The 17,698-nt window shown below is 38.7% G+C and overlaps 2 protein-coding genes across 5 annotated transcripts; one reads left to right on the plus strand and one right to left on the minus strand.

Annotated features, from left to right (window-relative positions):
- Positions 1–598: 598 nt before the first annotated feature.
- LOC108709513 (transforming growth factor beta regulator 1-like) lies at positions 599–3,722 on the minus strand. The gene is made up of 3 exons (XM_041583901.1): positions 3,578–3,722; positions 1,379–1,521; positions 599–828 (listed from the first exon to the last, which is right to left on the minus strand). Exons 2-3 carry the CDS (start codon positions 1,509–1,511, stop codon positions 680–682), a joined length of 282 nt encoding a protein of 93 aa, XP_041439835.1. The 5' UTR covers positions 1,512–1,521; positions 3,578–3,722; the 3' UTR covers positions 599–679.
- Positions 3,723–8,091: 4,369 nt separating this feature from the next.
- znf593.S (zinc finger protein 593 S homeolog) lies at positions 8,092–17,696 on the plus strand. 4 transcript variants are annotated; one of them, XM_018248399.2, is made up of 4 exons: positions 8,092–8,115; positions 11,714–11,915; positions 16,722–16,784; positions 17,052–17,696. In XM_018248399.2, exons 2-4 carry the CDS (start codon positions 11,716–11,718, stop codon positions 17,170–17,172), a joined length of 384 nt encoding a protein of 127 aa, XP_018103888.1. In that variant the 5' UTR covers positions 8,092–8,115; positions 11,714–11,715; the 3' UTR covers positions 17,173–17,696. The 4 variants fall into 4 exon arrangements, with proteins under 4 accessions (XP_018103888.1, XP_018103887.1, NP_001088318.1 ...); XM_018248398.2 differs by lacking the exon at positions 8,092–8,115 and adding an exon at positions 8,652–8,716; NM_001094849.1 differs by lacking the exon at positions 8,092–8,115 and adding an exon at positions 8,703–8,724.
- The last annotated feature ends 2 nt before the right edge of the window (positions 17,697–17,698 follow it).

Raw genomic sequence — 17,698 nt, forward strand, 5'->3', positions numbered from 1 at the left:
CTGTTAAACATTCTGCTCTAAATCATCATTGCTAAGGGAACACAGATGGACAAAAACTGTCCATCATAAAACTGATTTTCATGATGGGAGGCACATATTTCTGAGCTGGGACAGTAGAGGGTAAAGCTTTCATACAGCTGATAAAAGTGGCTGGACTTTGTTAAATGTTTTACAAGCCAAACAGCCAGTCAAAACTAAAGTAAAGTTCAGTTCTCCATATTCCTATTAATGCATAGTGCAGGTAATGATCCAGAATGCTCGGGACCCGGGGCTTTCCGGATTTGGTTCTTCATACCTTAAGTCAAGTACAAGTAAGGTGTCATTATAACAGAGAAAAAGGAAATCATTTTTAAAGTGTGGATTATTTGGATAATACAAGTCCCTGGATCAACTTGTACTATGAGCTATATTCCATAACCCTGTATTGCCTCACTTGCTAAAAAGCCATCCAACCCCTTCTTAAAGCTATCTAATGTATCAGCCTGTATAACACATCTCTACAGATCCTATACCTGTATAACAATACCTATGATAATGTGTAAAAGTGGGGGAAAATCTATTTTATGACACAATAAAACAGTGACTTAACAATAAACAACAGTTCCTTCAGCTTTTATATAAACACTGGGAAGAAATGTCAACATACAATGCAATAAATAATATTTTGTATTTTTCAGCTTTATTCAGAAGACCTGGATGGGCTGTACTGATTAGAAGGCGACTTCATATGCTGCATGCTTGATGCCAGTTGGGAATGCGATAAGAAGATCTCCTGGTAAGTAGATATATAATCATGTGAAGCATGTATTTCTGGAAGATCCAAAGTTCCTGAAAAATAGAGAGGGGGGTTATTTTTAGAACGAGAATAACATTTTCCTACAATTATTTCTTACTCTATTCCTTACTATTATTCCTGTGTCTAGGATACGATTTGCATCAGATTAGGATATACCTGAAATTCTACTCATTCTTGACATTACTATTTTGAATATCAAATCCCATCAAAATAACAAAATTATCATATGCATACACTAATATAAATTGCATGTCTCTGCTTCATCATTATAGGTTTAGAAATATTTTTATATCATTATGTAACTCAGAAATTACACATAACTATTAACATGGACAATACTGAAAAAGCCTAAGGTGCAATAAGAAGCTAAAACTGTACTAATGATTACCAGATAATGCAACAAGTCAAATGCTTATGGTGGTGTTGCCCTTACGTCTAATGATGGTAGAGGCAGGTGCCACCATAAAATATCTTTCCATCACTTTCTACAATCAGCATCAATTTCAACTTTCAGTTTTGCAACTGCTACTGAAATCTGACATGGTTGCAGTGTGTTTTTACAGTTATTTTAAGACATTTTACCTGTTAAGACATTACTATTTTTAATTGCTTCAAAACTTTGTCTTTGAAAGGCTTCAAAGTTAACTGAAGGGCTGCTTTCAGAAATGTCACAAGGAACTTGCTCTTCGCCAGCTTTGCATACTTCAAACTTCATCCACTGGTAACTGTAAGATTAATACATATGTGTAGCTTAATATCCGAGCATTTGTTCTCCAAAGTATGTAAAGACAGGCCTAATTCTTGATCAAACAGTCATAAAAGCTTCAGGCATGCAATGTACACATTCTTCTCCTATCTGTAATGATACAAATGTATAGATCTGGACAGTTGCATTTTTCACTACCAACTGTTTTCAGTCTGCTAAGGCAGAGGCCCGCACATGCACTGTAGCCAGACTCCCCCGAAACAGATTTTTCTGCAGAAATCTTTATTTAAGCTGACTTTAATGAATTGCTAACAAGCCATGTAAACAAAGGAACTGGAATGAGGGAACATCTTTATTCACATTCATTTTAATAGTTACAAATTATGAAGACTATCCCGCTTTAAAATATCAAAAAAACGCCAGCGTTTTTTTTAGAACTTTTATGATTTTTCAGCATACAGGATATGATGTCACTGACATCAGATTGAGGAGGATGTAGCTTCATCTTATCAGTTCACCAGATCTAAGGTGGGGGAGGAAACTCTGGCGAATGAGGCAACTTTCTGTAAAATTCGCACTTTACTGAATTTGCGGAGTAACGATCATTCGCCTGATCGAAAATGCGCCTGGTGAAAGGGCACAGAACTACGCTAGCAATGGTCTCTTTCGCTAGCGAATTGTCCTCTATGCCTGTTAGTAAATTGCCAATGGTATTTCTGGCAAATTTTCACTAGCGATGGCCACTTTGCCCTTTAGTATATCTGCACCATTGACTATCGTTGGCACATTTTTTCTCCTCATGTTGAACAATGGCAACTACAGACCAAATGGTAGAAGGCAGCTTAGGTGTCTTATCCCTGCACTAATGAAGCAATGCAGAACACCCAAGTAATCACAAACACCCATGAAGCCCACTGTCCCAAACATTATGGTGCCCTAAAATGAGGGGGACAATGTATAAAAATTGTTGCAATTTCTACATGGTTAAAACTGAAATGTATGCAGATAACTTAAAATTAAAGTCTGCAATGTGCACTTTAATCACATCTGAATTGTTTGATTTAAAATTTTACACACTGAGGAGGGGTAAATCAAAGAAAATGTGCCTTTGTCCCAAACATTATGGATGACACTGTATTTTTGCATAAATTAACAATGTCTGGAACCTTACTCTTGCATGGTTGGTGGGGGGAGACTACTTGTGGGATCAAAGCTCATATACTAGTGTGTTCATCAACTGGAACAAGGATCTCAGCACAGTAGGGCAAGATAAAGTGGTAGAAGTTAGCTAAAGGAGACCCGCATATGTAGCAGTTATCAGTTGGGTATTTCCCCATAGTCTTGCATTTCAATGGGGTGACATATAGCAGATGAAAAATCTTATGGTGAATTAACCTGTCTCGTACTGCAATGAGATAGGACTGCATGTGGTTAGTTGCCGCATCCCAATCATCCTGGGTAAGACCAGAGATTACTGCTTGCCAACAACTCTGTGCTGTGCAGAAAGGGGAGGGGTGTGACACCATCAAGTTCTAATTTAAATTAAATACATTTTTGGGGGTGTTCCAAGGTGCTTTTTCAATGTTTAAGGTTTTATAGGGATATTATTTCTATTTTCTGTCAGGGACACTGACATACTCATGCCAATTTGTTAGAATTCCATTTAGCTTTAAAAAGGTCAGTGTTACATTCTGTTCTGTTTCTAAAGGTTATCTGTTTCACTCTTATAATAAGTCAGTCTTGTACATCTACTGATAGCAATGTAGTATGTGACTTTCAGATAAAAAGAATGATCATACCTTTCGACTTGGCTTGTGATACTAAGCTTGTATTGCGAATTATTATTTTTTTTAATTTCCATTTCTCTTCTGCCTCTTTTCAGCATTCTAATGGGGGTCACTGTCCCTGGCAGCTAAAAATCTATCGCACTGTGAGGGTAATTGGACAGATATTGCACAGGTTGCAGGATATTTAACTCATCACCCTGTCAGATGATCAGTTGCATACATGTGCAACCTGGCATCCGGCAAAGGTGGCATTTAAATGCTGTTTGCAAGAATATTGTTAAATATTACCCTGTACATTTCCGTGCTCCAGGGCAACTCTGTATCAAATTATGAATAGTAGGGTGAGTAAATCCAAAGAAGTATGCTCCTGCAAGATCCAGTGCTGAAAACCTTTTGTCTCTGATGTTGCAAGAAAAAACAATATATCTAGGTGAGAGTTGTATGGGTTTATCTATACTTTTTCACTATTTATACACAATACATTCCCATTAAAGGAGACTTCAACCTGTGGGAAAAAAAAAAACAGTACCCCCACCCAGGTAGATCCCCCTCCCTCCTCGGCTAACTACCCCCCCCCCGGGGAAATGCCCCATACTCCATACTTACCCCTCGCCGCAGATTCTTCCAGCGAAGTTCCAAGCATCCATCTTCCGCGTCCTCTGTAAGCTGACTGGGAGATCGGTATTTCTGCGCATGCGCAGTTGGAGCAGCTTTGCGACAACTGCGCATGCGCGAAACTACACGGAAATTGCCGATCTCTCAGTTTACAGAGATCGAGGAAGATGGATGCGTGGAACTTCGCTGGAAGAATCTGCGGTGAGGGGTAAGTATGGAGTATGGACTGGTGCATTTCCCCGGGGGGGGGGTAGTTAGCCTGGGGGGGTTATTTTTTATCTAAATCCGAAATTGATTTTATTTTCTGAAATTTACTCTGAAATCCAAACAGGTTACTTACCCTTATTTATCAATACATTTTCCCGAAAAGTAAACAGATAAAGCAAAACTACTACAATGAGGTGCTAATTTTTTGCAGAAGGATGGAATGGTTTTCATCAGCCGAACTCGCCATTATGGAATTCTGAGGATCATCGTCAGTTCCTAATATCTTGAATGTGGAGAGAAGGTGGCAACAGGAGAATGATTCATTATGCCTGCAATACAAAGAAATAATCTGAGGATTTGTAAGGATCTCTGAAAGCCTAATGGACAACGTTTAAACAAAACCTATACGAATGCAAAGAAAAATCATTGCAGATCCTCTTGATTTCTAATTCTGCGCATGTTCTCTCAAACCGGCAAACTGCTCCAACAAATCAAAACATGCTCACAAATACCGATCTCTCAATCATCTTACAGAGGAGCCAGAAGATGGACGCGTGGAACTTTGCTGGAAGAATATGGGGTAAGTATGTGGCATCTCCCCGGGGGGGGGGGTAGTTAGCCTGGGGGGAGGAGGGAGGGCTGCCTGGGGTGGGGGGTGCCTTTAAAGTCTAGTGTTTGGCATAATTCTTGTTCCCAAACTTAATATAAAATAGGGGATCACATGCTTAAATGCAGAACAAGAAGGCAAAGATGATTGTTTATATATTGAATGTAGATATTGTTGTTGTCAACAAAAACAATATTTTTCTGCACTAGGTGGGTGAAATTTTAGCTCAAAATGTTCCCAAATCATTCTGCTCACAGATTGGTACACATATTTAATATAGTTATTATAGTTCAAGTGCCACCACTTAAAGGGGGTAGTTTCTAGACCAGGCATGAACTCCAGATTATAGCAGATTAGTAGTCAGCACAACTGCAACTCACTTCTTTGGCTGGGTGCACGTCCTCCAGTGGCCACCTTCCACTGGCAATATTAGCGAAGAAAGTTAGTCCAGCACCCACTGTTTCATGAATAAAACGGCCTTTATTGGACCAAGGGCATTACAGCAACGTTTCAGACCAACTGGTCTTTTATCTAGCTTGATAAAAGACCAGTTGGTCTGAAACGTTGCTGTAATGCCCTTGGTCCAATAAAGGCCGTTTTATTCATGAAACAGTGGGTGCTGGACTAACTTTCTTCATGAACTCCAGATTACCCCAAAGTGGGGTATCAGGTGCTACCAAATTAGTTGCCCGTCCCACACAGACAAGGTATGTTGCATAAACTCTGACATCACCTTTGGGCTTAGTTCCATTTTGATCCAGGGGAGGGCAGCAAGGGGAAATGGATGTATTAGTGTTTTTTCACTCTGGACCCAGATGGGGGGGGGGAGGAGTTGCAAGTACATTCGAGCAATAGGGGCTAATTGGGCTTCTTGGTAATATTTCAGTAAATTGGAAAGGCAACTTTTATATAAAGCAGCTGCTGAGACTCTGGGAAACTCAAAGGCCCCAACAAAGCTTATGACAGATTTTTGTAAGGTTACCAGATCTTTCTTGGGTACAGGTATAGATAATGAGCGAAAAAGGTATATCATTTAAGGGATACTGTCATGAAAAAACATGTTTTTTTCCAAAACGCATCAGTTAATAGTGCTGCTCCAGCAGAATTCTGCACTGAAATCCATTTCTCAAAAGAGAAAACAGATTTTTTTATATTCAATTTTGAAATCTGACATGGGGTTAGACATATTGTCAGATTCCCAGCTGCTCCAGTCATGTGACTTGTGCCTGCACTACTTTCTGGCAGGCTATTTCTCCTACTCAATGTAACTGAATCAGTCTCTGTGGGACTTGGCTTTTACTATGGAGTGCTGTTCTTAGATCTTCCAGGGAGCTGTTATCTTGTGTTAGGGAGCTGCTATCTCGTTACCTTCCCATTGTTCTGTTGTTAGGCTACTGAGGGGAGGGGAAGGGAGGGGGTGATATCACTCCAACTTGCAGTACAGCAGTAAAGAGTGACTGAAGTTTATCAGAGCACAAGTCACATGACTGGGGGTAGCTGGGAAACTGACAATATGTCTAGCCACATGACAGAATTCAAAATGAAATATGAAAAAATCAGTTTGCTCTTTTGAGAAACGGATTTCAGTGCAGAATTCTGCTGGAGCAGCACTATTAATTGATGCGTTTTGAAAAAAACATGTCTTCCCATGACAGTATCCCTTTAGGTAAGATGACCATCTTAACAGCATTAATCACCCAGCCACAAAATTTTGTGTGTGTTCCATTCGTTCAATAAAGACTTAGGGGCAGATTTATCAAGGGTAAATTTCGATATTCAAATTTTTGAGGGTTTTTTCAAATTCAAATCGAATTTGGCCTATTCCCTAGTCGAAGTACACAAAAAATATCTTAAAATTAGAATTTTTTTCATTCGAATTTTCACTTTGACCTTTGATAAATCCGCCCCTTAATCTTCTTCTATTTAGGGGGATAATTCCATTTATACAGGTAAATGTGGCATATGGGGGATGCTTAAATATTTGCAGAAAATATAAAGCAAACCAAAATAAAACAAAAAAAACATAACACAACACTTAACACTTTGGGGCAGATTTCACATAGGATGAACGCACTTCCCTTCAGCCTGATCCAGATTTGACACAGGAACAGCTTACATAAAAATATCCAGTTTGTCAGAAGTCAGGTCAGTTGCAATGGAAAGTGCGCAGCTACCACCACATTGGGCAACGGCCCACAAACTGTGTCAAAAACATCAACCAATGTTAGAAATGTGCTTGTGTTTAGATCCTGCCTTGAATTCTGCTTAGATTACATCAAATTGTAAACCATTTCAATAATCTGCTGTCTTTCAAACTGGGCAAGATTGTGAGTTTTCCCAAAATTAGTGCATCGCTATGGTGCTTGATTTTTGCATTCTGCAGTCATAGTGGGATTTTACTAGGATTCAATTAATGATTGGAAGCCGTATGACAATGACAAAGCAAAATCTTGAAGACTGCAGCAAACCTTATGATCACTATTGACATAATGTGTGACTTCATCTTCTGGGATAATTCCACTGTAGCTTCTATTTAACGCTGAGGTTTATCTTGCATTTACATTAGTTGTATCTCTCATTTTACTTTAGTTCCTATTTACAGTTGGGGTTTAGCTTGCATTTACATTAGTTGTATACCGTCATGTCATTTTACATCTTGGTTGATATTTGGCCCTGGCAATGATGCATGAATACAATGATGTATGAATTGTTAAGCAATCCCTGAAGCACCTATAATGTTAGCAGTGGCAATTACGGAATGCATTTTAGGACATCCTCCAGGGAAATCGCTCTCCTGCATGCAATCTCATAAGGCAGAGGAATACAGCATCACCTGCTTTTTCTCTCACCCATCCTCAAAGGCTGACTTCACACCTCCGACCTGGTTCCTCCCTCCTCGGCCTTCAGCTCTTCCTCCTCAGCCCTTCCTCCTCTGTCCTCAGTACAAACGCTCCGTCCTCAGCCTCCCTCCTCAGCACAAATGCTCTCCATCCTCAGCCCTCCCTCCTCAGCCATCAGCCTGGTTTAGGAGTTGAGGCCTGAGGCGGGAGGGCTAAGAGCTGAGAAGGGAGGGCTGAGGACAGAGAGCATTTGTACTGAGGAGGGAGGGTTGAGGGCAGAGGAGGGAGGCCTGAGGGCCGAGGAGGGCGGTGGGAGGGCAGAGGAGGGAGGGATAAGGGCCGAGGAGGGAGGGATGAGCCAGGAGGGGGGTGATCGCTACAGCAAATGTGGGCAGTACAGAGTGTGTACGGAGTGTGACTACAGCCTCTTCGGATCAGCGAGTCTGCATACTTCTTTGTTAGGAGAGCGCACCCAGGAGCATGTGTTCTACCGATGATGTCCTAAAATGCTTTCCAAAGTAGGCAATAACAGACAGAAGTGCAAAAAGTGCCTTCAGGTAGTGATTAACATTCAGGTATAGAGAGCTGTAGTTCAAGGCAGTTTTGCAAAATTCATATGTCCATTTCTCGAATACATATTTTCGTCTGAAGTTAGTTTCCACGTGATTTCAAGGAATATGTATGTTACAGCATTATTAAATGCTAGGAACACACAGGGCATGTGACATTGTTCAGGTGCCAAGCTGTTAACTAGCTGTCTCCCATTAAATCCAAATTATCTTTCTGATGCAACCTCCTTTCCTAATCTTGGATTTGGATGGATACACTCAGATGATGTTGTTCTACAGCCTTAACGCAGACCCATACTGTGTACTCACAGTTTTATCTGCTCGTGGCCGAATCTGAACTTTCCCAGCGTAAAGGCAGTTCAAACATGATTCAATATCATCTCTATTCGGGTTACATCCCTTTCCTGCGCTCTGTTTACTTTTTCACTAATTCCTTTCCCGCTAATTCCCCTCCCGCTAATTCCCCATTGGTCGGAGCTTTTTCGCGTCACTGTTCGCCTATTTACTGGTCTAACTAGTCTTCCAATTGCCTTGATAGTAAGTGAATACGCTACTTCCGGCCTCTCGCGTGGTACCGGAAGTCAGAGCGGTACGCTAGTGAGTGTGATATTACGAAAGCTAAAGTTCTTTAATTGCTCTTAATGAGAACTATGCTTTTTCTTTCGAAGTGTTGGCTGTTTCGTTACTTTGTTACTCTGAATGTAATAGACCTACAGACGGAGACTGTTGGACGTTTGTTTAGTAGTAAATTGTAAGCTCTACAGGTTAGGGGCTTTCTTACTCCTGTCATTGTAAAAGCATATTGCGCTTCATGTACAAGTGGAGCTATATAAAGTTATCCATACAGTAGTGCACATAAAGTGAGACACAGTTTAAGAGAAATAAAAAACAGGAGTGGCTTTAATGCTTTTTCCCATATAGTTTTAACTGCCTTCCCCAGACTCAGCACTATTGTCAGGAACCCATAGATCACCCTATAAACAACCTGAAGGCACACAAATCTACTTATCCATTTCTTTTACTTCTATGAAGCGCCCACTTTGCTTCCAGACTCCCAAAGCAGGTCTCAATGGGGGGAAAATTGATGGTATGGAGTCACAGATCTAAATGAGAGGGAAATACTAAGGGTTGGTTCACCTTTAAGTTAACTTTTCGTATGTTATAGAATTACTATTTCTAAGCAAAATTTCAATTGGTCTTCATTATTTATTTTTTGAATTATTTGCCTTCATCTTCTGACTCTTTTCAGCTTTCAAACGGGGGTCGCTGACCCCGTCTAAAAAACAATTGCTGTGTAAGGCTCCAAATGTATTGTTATTGCTACTTTTTATTACTGATCTTTCTATTCATACTCTCTCCTATTCATATTCCAGTCTCTTATTCTGATAATAATAGATAAGAGATGTAATTTAGATCCTAGAAACCAGACGGATGAAATTGCAAACTGGAGCTAAATAACTCAAAAAAACACAAATAATAAAAAATGAAAACCAATTGCAAATTGCCTCAGAATATCACTCTCCACTATATACTAAATGTTAATTTAAAGGTGAACAACCCCTTTAAAGGAGAAGGAAAGGCTTGCAGCACTTGGGGTTGCCAAATGTTAGGCACCCCCAAGTAATTGTATCGACTTACCTGAAACCCCAGGCTGGTGCTCCTATCTGCAGAAAACGGCACCGGCTCGGGGTTATACCAGTGAGCACAAGTCGATGCAAGCCTTTCCTTCTCCTTTAAAGGGGTTGTTCACCTTTTGAGTTAACGTTTAGTATGATGAAGAGAGTGATATTCTGAAACAATTTGCAATTGGTTTTCATTTTTTATTATTTGTGGTTTTTGAGTTATTTAGCTTTTTATTCAGCAGCTCTCCAGTTTGCAATTTTGGCAATCTGGTTGCTAGGGTCCAAATTACCTTAGCAATCATGCATTGAGTTGCATAAGGGACTGGAATATGAATTGGAAAGGACCTGAAGAGAGAGATGAATAATCAAAAGTACCAATAACCATAAATGTGTAGCTTAACTGAACATTTGTTTTTTTTTAGATCGGGTCAGTGACTCCTATTTGAAAGCTGGAAAGAGTCAGAAGAAAAAGGCAAATAATTAAAAAAAACTACAATAAATAAATAATGCAGACCGATTGAAAGTTGCTTAGAATTGGCCATTCTATAACATACTAAAGGTTGACTTAAAGGTGAACCACCCCTTTAATATTTTAAATAGATATATAAATAAAAAGTATTATGACCTAATGCTTAATTTGTTTAATGTTTATAGTGTAGCATTCACCCCATTAGTATAGCACTACCAAGTTCAAAGTGATTGCATTTTTGAAAGGTCATGTGGAAATTAATTTCTCAAACCCCAGTGCATATTTGTTTTAAGTTACAGTGGTTGAGTTAAATGGTCGAAAATTAACTGTAAGTTTAATGAAGTTTGAACATGCATGGGCACATTTAAATAGCCTGTCTTTGTCTGCTAATACATTGGGAAATAAACTGATGAAATGTGGCCCAGTCAGAATAAAATCTGAAAAGTAAGTCTTACAGTTCAAGGAAGGTCTAAGGGCTGAACTGGGATGCATGTATAAAATCTACTATAAAGTAATGCAGTGCTTGAATTGGATTGAAAAATGTGGAGGGGTGCTCTGTGTGTTGAGCATAGCACAGCATGTTAAAACAAGCCCCTCCCACAACCATAAGCCACACCCACTGTTATAATAAGCCTCACACACCAGTACTTTCTGGTTTCACCCACTTTAAAGCAAAGCCATTTTGCTATTTCCATTTTGGTATTTCCTTCTAATGCACAATTTGATGCCCAGTATGCATAAATTTACGTAAGTATGTGACCTGTAGGGACCCCAAAATTAAAATTGTGAATTTGGGTTTTCTCGGATGATAATTCAGCTTTTGCAAACAAAGTACCTTCCCAGTGTATTGTGTGCCATAACATAGCACAACCCCATCATATTCTGTATTACCCAAGATTATTTCATATATATCATTCTCTCACTATTCCTTAATCTGCTTTTGTTTAATACCTTCATTTTTTCTTTTTGTTCCCCCCCCCCCCGTTTACCCTCTCTGATGTCTCCACCTTCTTTATCTGTTTAACACTACTCTACCTCTTTTCTAGTACTTCTCCCCAAGCAATCTTTTCTCTCCTTTTATCCTCTACATATTTAACTGTATTATATTTTACCTCTTCATTTTATTTGCATGCAAAAGTGGAGAGGAGCAAAATAAAGTTCTGGGATTCAAAACTCTTGCATCCCAACTGAGGGGATGCTATTTTATAGAAATAAAAAAGTGAAGGGATGGCATCCCTCCCCAATTCCAGCACTAAAGTAATGTAATGGGTTCTCCCTCTTTCACATTTTAAAAAATGTTTTTATTTTGCTTTCTATTTATCAATCTTGTGTCCCCTCAGTACATGTCCAGGCCCCAGCATTTTTCTTTCCTTATTGTTCCTTTATCCCCTTTTCCATTTCTCATGCTTGTACCTTATAATTTTACTACCGGTATATTTTCTTGACAAATGTATCATCCTTCAACCAAGGCCTTTTTTTTATTATATGTACTCAGACATGACACGTTCCAAGCAGGTTGGGAATCACAAAAGTGACAAAAAGAAGAATATCTCCAAGCTCTGGAAAACTAAGCGCAGAGTGAAAGATCTGGATCAGATTCACCATGATTTGAAACCCGAAAATGCAAAACTCTTATTGAACCAGGAGCTTGACTACCAACTACCTGGAAATGGCCAGCACTACTGCCTACATTGCTCGTAAGTTTGTATTATTATAGAAGAATCTGTGATACAAGGCCAGCTGTTTGATTTAGTGGTTGAGCATTATGCATCATGTGCCCCATATTTCATATTAAAGGGCAGTTCACCTTTAAGTTAACCTTTAGTATGTTATTGAATGGCCAATTCTAAGAAACTTTTTAATTTGACTGCATTATTTATTTATTGTTTTTTTTAATTATTTGCCTTCTTCTGATTTCAGATTTCAAATGGGATTCATTGATCCCATCAAAAAAACAAAAACAAATGCTCATTAAAGGTACACATTTATTTTTATTGCTACTTTTGATTACTCATCTTTCTCTTCAGGTCCTTTCCAGTTCATATTCCAGTCCCTTATGCAACTCAATGCATGGTTGCTAAGGTAATTTGCACCCTAGCAACCCAATTGCTGAAATTGCAAATTGGAAAGCTGTAGAATAAAAAGCTACATAACTTAAAAACTGCAAATAATAGCAAATGGAAACAAATTGCAAATTGTCGGAGTATCACTCTCTACATAATACTTAAAGTTAACTCAAAGGTGAATAACCCCTTTAATGGACAATAATCCACAAAGAGGAAAATGTACTCAATAGCATTATTGAACAAATGGGGCAATGAATGTAAGAATGTGGTACAACATTGCCAATTTTGTGTACATGTAATATTTCTCTATAAATACCCTTTTTGATGGAATAATATACTTGATATATATATCATCATCAAAAATAAATTAAAATGGCATGATTTCATAACAAATATTTCATGTTAAATGCTCTAATTTGTTTTTATTTGAAAAAGTAATCAGGATTTTGAAGCAAGAAAATGCTGATGATGTTCTCCCAAAGAGATTGACTGCTTAAATTTAAAAATCATAGTGTGAGCTAATCTGTGTGGATAGAAAAATGAATAAAAAGGGTTTTTTTACCTTTGAGTAAACTTTAAGTACAATGTAGAGAATGACATTATGAGACAATTTGCAATTGGTTGTAATTTTTTTTTTATTTGTGGTTTTTGATTTATTTGGCTTTTTATTCAGCAGTTCTCCAGTTTGCAGTTTAAGCAATCTGGTTGCTAGGGTCCAAATTACTCTAGCAACCATACACTGGTTTGAATAAGAGACTGACATATGAATATGAGAGGGCCTGGATAGAAATGAGTAATAAGTATCAATCAAACAATATATGTGTATCCTTATAGAGCATTTGTTTTTAGATGGGTTCAATGACCCCCATTTGAAAGCTGGAAAGTCAGAACAAGAAGGCAAATAATTTAAAAGCTATAAAAAAATAATTAATGAAGACCAATTGAAAAGTTTAGCTTAAAATTAGCCATTCTATAACAAACTAAAAGTTAACTTAAAGGCGAATGGCCCCTTTAAAGGACAAGGAAAGCCTCCAAACCTTATCTGGTTTTCAAACTAGATCAGACAGCGCAGCCTCCCTTTGGCAGTCCTTCCATTTAGCAGTAGACATCTATAATACACAATGCTTCAAGGGTGATAAATACGCCTCTTAAGGTGGCCATACACGGATAGATCCGCTCGTTTGGCGATGTCGCCAAACGAGCGGATCTCCCTCCGATATGCCCACCTTGAGGTGGGCAATATCGGGCTGATCCGATCGTGGGCCCTAGGGCCCAACGATCGGATCCTAGCGTTCGCCAAACGGGCGGTCGGATCGCGGGACCGCATCAACGAACAGATGCGGCCGCGATCCGACGGGATTTTTAACCCCATCCGATCGAGATCTGGCCGACTTTCGGCCAGATCTCGATCGGGGAAGCCCGTCGGGGGCCCCCATACACGGGCCAATAAGCTGCCGACTTGGTCTGTCGGCAGCTTTTATCGGCCCGTGTATGGCCACCTTTACAGATTTTAGAGTATTCAACCAAAGCAGTGAGCATTGCAAATACGGAATTTACTCGAGTTTTGCTTGAAAATGCATGCTTTTTGTGTTGTTTGATAACCGGAAACTCACGTTTTGCCTCCACTGGTACCTCGTAGGGCGATTCTGCCTGACAGTTTTTCAACTTGTCTTATTGAGCACCCCTGTCCGCACAATGTAGCTGTACTCAGGCCAACGCTGTGTCAGTGGAGCTACACACAGAAGTAAAACATGAGTGGATCCACTTCTCTCTGCCTGCATACAAATTGCAGGCAAAGAGAAGCGAACCATATATACTGTGTTCCCTCAACCTTAGAATGAGTACATCTAAAAATAAAATAAAAATCTTAAGTGTGGGAGTAAAATACACAGCTCTGTCCATTTTATTATATAACATGTATGTGTGGTTTGTGTATGAGCCAGACATAGCAGTTTTTTGGAGATTATGCAACGGCACATATTACTGGAAATAACAAGCATGAATATACAGCATTTAAATATTTTTGTATTGAGCACTGCAGTGTCCATGGGTATGGTTTTCTTCTAATGAATAATGACTATAGACAATCCCATGTTTACTTGGGCTACTATATTGAGTCCCAGGAACTACAGGATCCAATCATATTCATTTCTGATAAATAAATCAGAACATAAATGCCGCTTAAAGGGTTGGTTCACCTTTAAGTTAACTTTTGGAACGTTATAGAATAGCCAATTCTAAGCAATTTTTCAATTTATTGTTTATCGTTTTTGAATTATTCACCTTTTTCTTCTGACTTTTTTTTAGCTTTCAAATTGGGTTCACTGACCCCATCTTATCAACACATGCTCTGTAGGGCTACAAATGTATGTTATTGTTACTTGTTATCACTAATCTTTATATTCAGGCCTCTTCTATTCATATTCCATTGACTTATTCAAATCAATGCATTGTTACTAAAACCCAGATTGTTGAAACTGCAAAATGGAAAGCTGTTAAATAAACGGCTAAACAACTCAAAAAACACAAATAATAATAAAAATAATGCAAATTGTCTCAGAATATCATTTTCTACATCATACTAAAAGTTAGCTCAAAGGTGAACAACCCCTTTAACATCAGCTTTCACTCTGTCAATGGAAATAATTTTGTACTTTTTGTGTTTTGTGCTGTAGATGTACACAGATGTAAACCTGTTTTGAGGCCCATTTGTCCTTGAGGGTTGGTTGTGTTACATTTCTGGTGTTAGTCAGCAAGTAGCCAAAGAGTTATGGCACACAGTGCATTTTGTCACTCGTGCTAAATCTTCTCCAGCACAGGCAGCAAAACTTCAGAAGGTACCCTTTTATTGGTGTGAGTGGGAATCACAAAACATAACACTAGTGAAAAGGTTTTTTTTTTTCAATGCTTTGTTACCCACCCCAGAGGTATATATTTTTGCCAACAAAATGAATGATAATAACTATTAGGGTCACATTTACTTAGCTCGAGTGAAGGATTAGAAGGGAAAAAACCTCAAATTGGCTACTTCGACCATCGAATTGGCTACTTCGACCATCGAATTGGCTACTTCGACCATTGAATTGGCTACTTCGACCATTGAATTGGCTACTTCGACCATCGAATTGGCTACTTTAACCATCGAATTGGTTACTTTGACCTTCGACTTCGAATCGAACGATTCAAACTAAAAATCATTCGACCATTCGATAGTTGAAGTACTGTCTCTTTAAAAAAAACTTCAACCTCCTACTTCGCCACCTAAAACCTACCGAGCATCAATGTTAGCCTATGGGGAAGGTCCCCATAGGCTTTCTAGCAAATTTCTGATCGAAGGAAAATCGTTCGATCAATGGATTAAAATCCTTCGAATCGTTCGATCGAACGATTATTCCTTCGATCGAACGAATAGCGGTAAATCCTTCGACTTCGATATTCGAAGTCGAAGGATTTAACTTCGATTGTCGAATATCGAGGGTTAATTAACCCTCGATATTCGACCAATAGTAAATGTGCCCAATAAAAAAAAAAAATAATAATTGTTCTAGTTAGTTTGTGTAGAAAAACCTCAAATTTACATTGCCTGGTTCTAAGTTTTTTGTGGTCCCACCATTATATAATGCATAATACATTTCCCTGATTTTACACCATTTTTTTCTGATCCCTTAAAAAACACAAAATGCTTTTTGCCATCAGCAAATACTGTATTTGCTAATGGCATGCTGTATATAAATACATTTCAACAACTTATATATAATAATTCATGCCCTAAACCCAATCGCTTTAATTGTTTTGCTATATTCAGTAATCTAAATTAAGTCGTGCTGCTAGGAGTGTCTAAAACCAAATCTTTGTGTAACGCTTCCAGCCCAGTGTTGTTTGTTGTTACATATGAATGCATGGCCTGTAACTTACAGAACGGTGTAACAGTTGGTTTTGCTTTTTTTCCTAAGTGTGTTAGGACTGTAAGCTTTCCCATGAATACAGAGGCTCCAAGCCTTAGGCTTATAGAGCTGTCTTGTAATGGCAGCTGTTTAATTTGACCACCTATTTAAACCCAAACCAAGCACTAAATGTAAGATCATAAGATGAACTAGAGTTCAACACAGTGAGATCATGTTGAGCTTTTAATATCCTGCTACCAAACCATATAGTGTTTAAAGATTTTATGTGTGGTGTTTGTTTCTGCTTTTTGCTTGAAGCTATTTTCCAGCATTCCTCTCTTTACATGAACCTGTGAATACAGTAACCATATGTTTCTCACTTAAGGTCAAATAGCTATAGTAAGAGTGAAAAGTTTTTGTAGACTTTTAATTAATTTCTTACAACACATACGCATGCTACTGTACAGGTGAAGGCAGCAGGTTGCAATTTCTTATACAGTCACCATCTCACCTACCTCTTTATTAATTGTTCCTATATGGTCTTGTTTTACAGTCGATACTTTGTAGATCTGAAGACTTTACATGAACATTTCAAAACAAAGGTTCACAAGCGAAGGTAAGCATTGTTTTATTTATATATACTCTTTGTTAATGTGGTGCTGACCTATTTACTCAGTGCTTTAATGAGATTGTTTATCATTCGTGTATCATTTTCTTGTTCCCTCTATCGCTCGCTCGCTCTCTCCCTCTCTTGCTTCCTCCCTCCCTCTCTCCCCCTCGCTCCCTCTCATGTTTTCTCACAGTGATGCTGTAATTGAGGATAGTGCAGAGAAGGAATACCTAATATTTGTCAAAATAAATATACATTGTTCTTTCCTTACAGACTCAAGCAGCTAAGGGTAGAACCATACACTCAAGAAGAGGCAGAAAGGGCAGGAGGAATGGGCTCCTATATCCCACCAAAATTAATTAATGTCCAAACACAGGACATGGAGAGGAGATAAAGTATGTGCCTCTTCTTCATAAACCTAACTGGAATATATGGACAAGTATTGCTTTGTGCTGGATCTGTTTAGCCCTCATCTTACATGCTCTTTAAAACATGTACCCTGCTTTCGTTCAGAATATTGGCACTTGCCATTACCAACCAAATGGCAAATTAAAATTTGTTTGAACATTATGTATACTGCTTAAAACATCAGATACAAACTGTCATGTGGAAATTAATTTGCTAACATTATGTACACCACTACTGTGAGTTTATGTTAAGGAGTGTTCTGCAAGCCGAATCTTGCATATTAAACCCAAATCAGTGTGTCTCAGTATTTGTTTATGTGGCTCATTCAGCCATTCCTAAACACGTCAGCCCTTCAAAACTAATCATGTCTGCTCGCACGGATGCACAAACACAGCTACAATGCTTAACCCCTGCACTGCGAGTTATGTTTGGGCAGAGGAGGTGAATGAACAGAGACAGACTGGATCTGTCTGAATGCTGTACATTCAATAAATTTGCTCTTAAGAACCATG

The sequence above is a fragment of the Xenopus laevis genome, chromosome 2S, assembly GCF_017654675.1.
Source record: "Xenopus laevis strain J_2021 chromosome 2S, Xenopus_laevis_v10.1, whole genome shotgun sequence".
In the NCBI taxonomy this organism is placed as follows: Eukaryota; Metazoa; Chordata; class Amphibia; order Anura; family Pipidae; genus Xenopus; species Xenopus laevis.

Coding starts and splice junctions, on each gene's coding strand:
- LOC108709513 (XM_041583901.1), bottom strand. CDS start 1,511: ATGAAGTTTGAAGTATGCAAAGCTGGCGAAGAGCAAGTTCCTTGTGAC. Junction 829..1,378: donor AAATAGTAATGTCTTAACAG/GTAAAATGTCTT, acceptor TCTATTTTTCAG/GAACTTTGGATCTTCCAGAA.
- znf593.S (XM_018248399.2), top strand. CDS start 11,716: ATGACACGTTCCAAGCAGGTTGGGAATCACAAAAGTGACAAAAAGAAG. Junction 11,916..16,721: donor CACTACTGCCTACATTGCTC/GTAAGTTTGTAT, acceptor CTTGTTTTACAG/TCGATACTTTGTAGATCTGA. Junction 16,785..17,051: donor ACAAAGGTTCACAAGCGAAG/GTAAGCATTGTT, acceptor CTTTCCTTACAG/ACTCAAGCAGCTAAGGGTAG.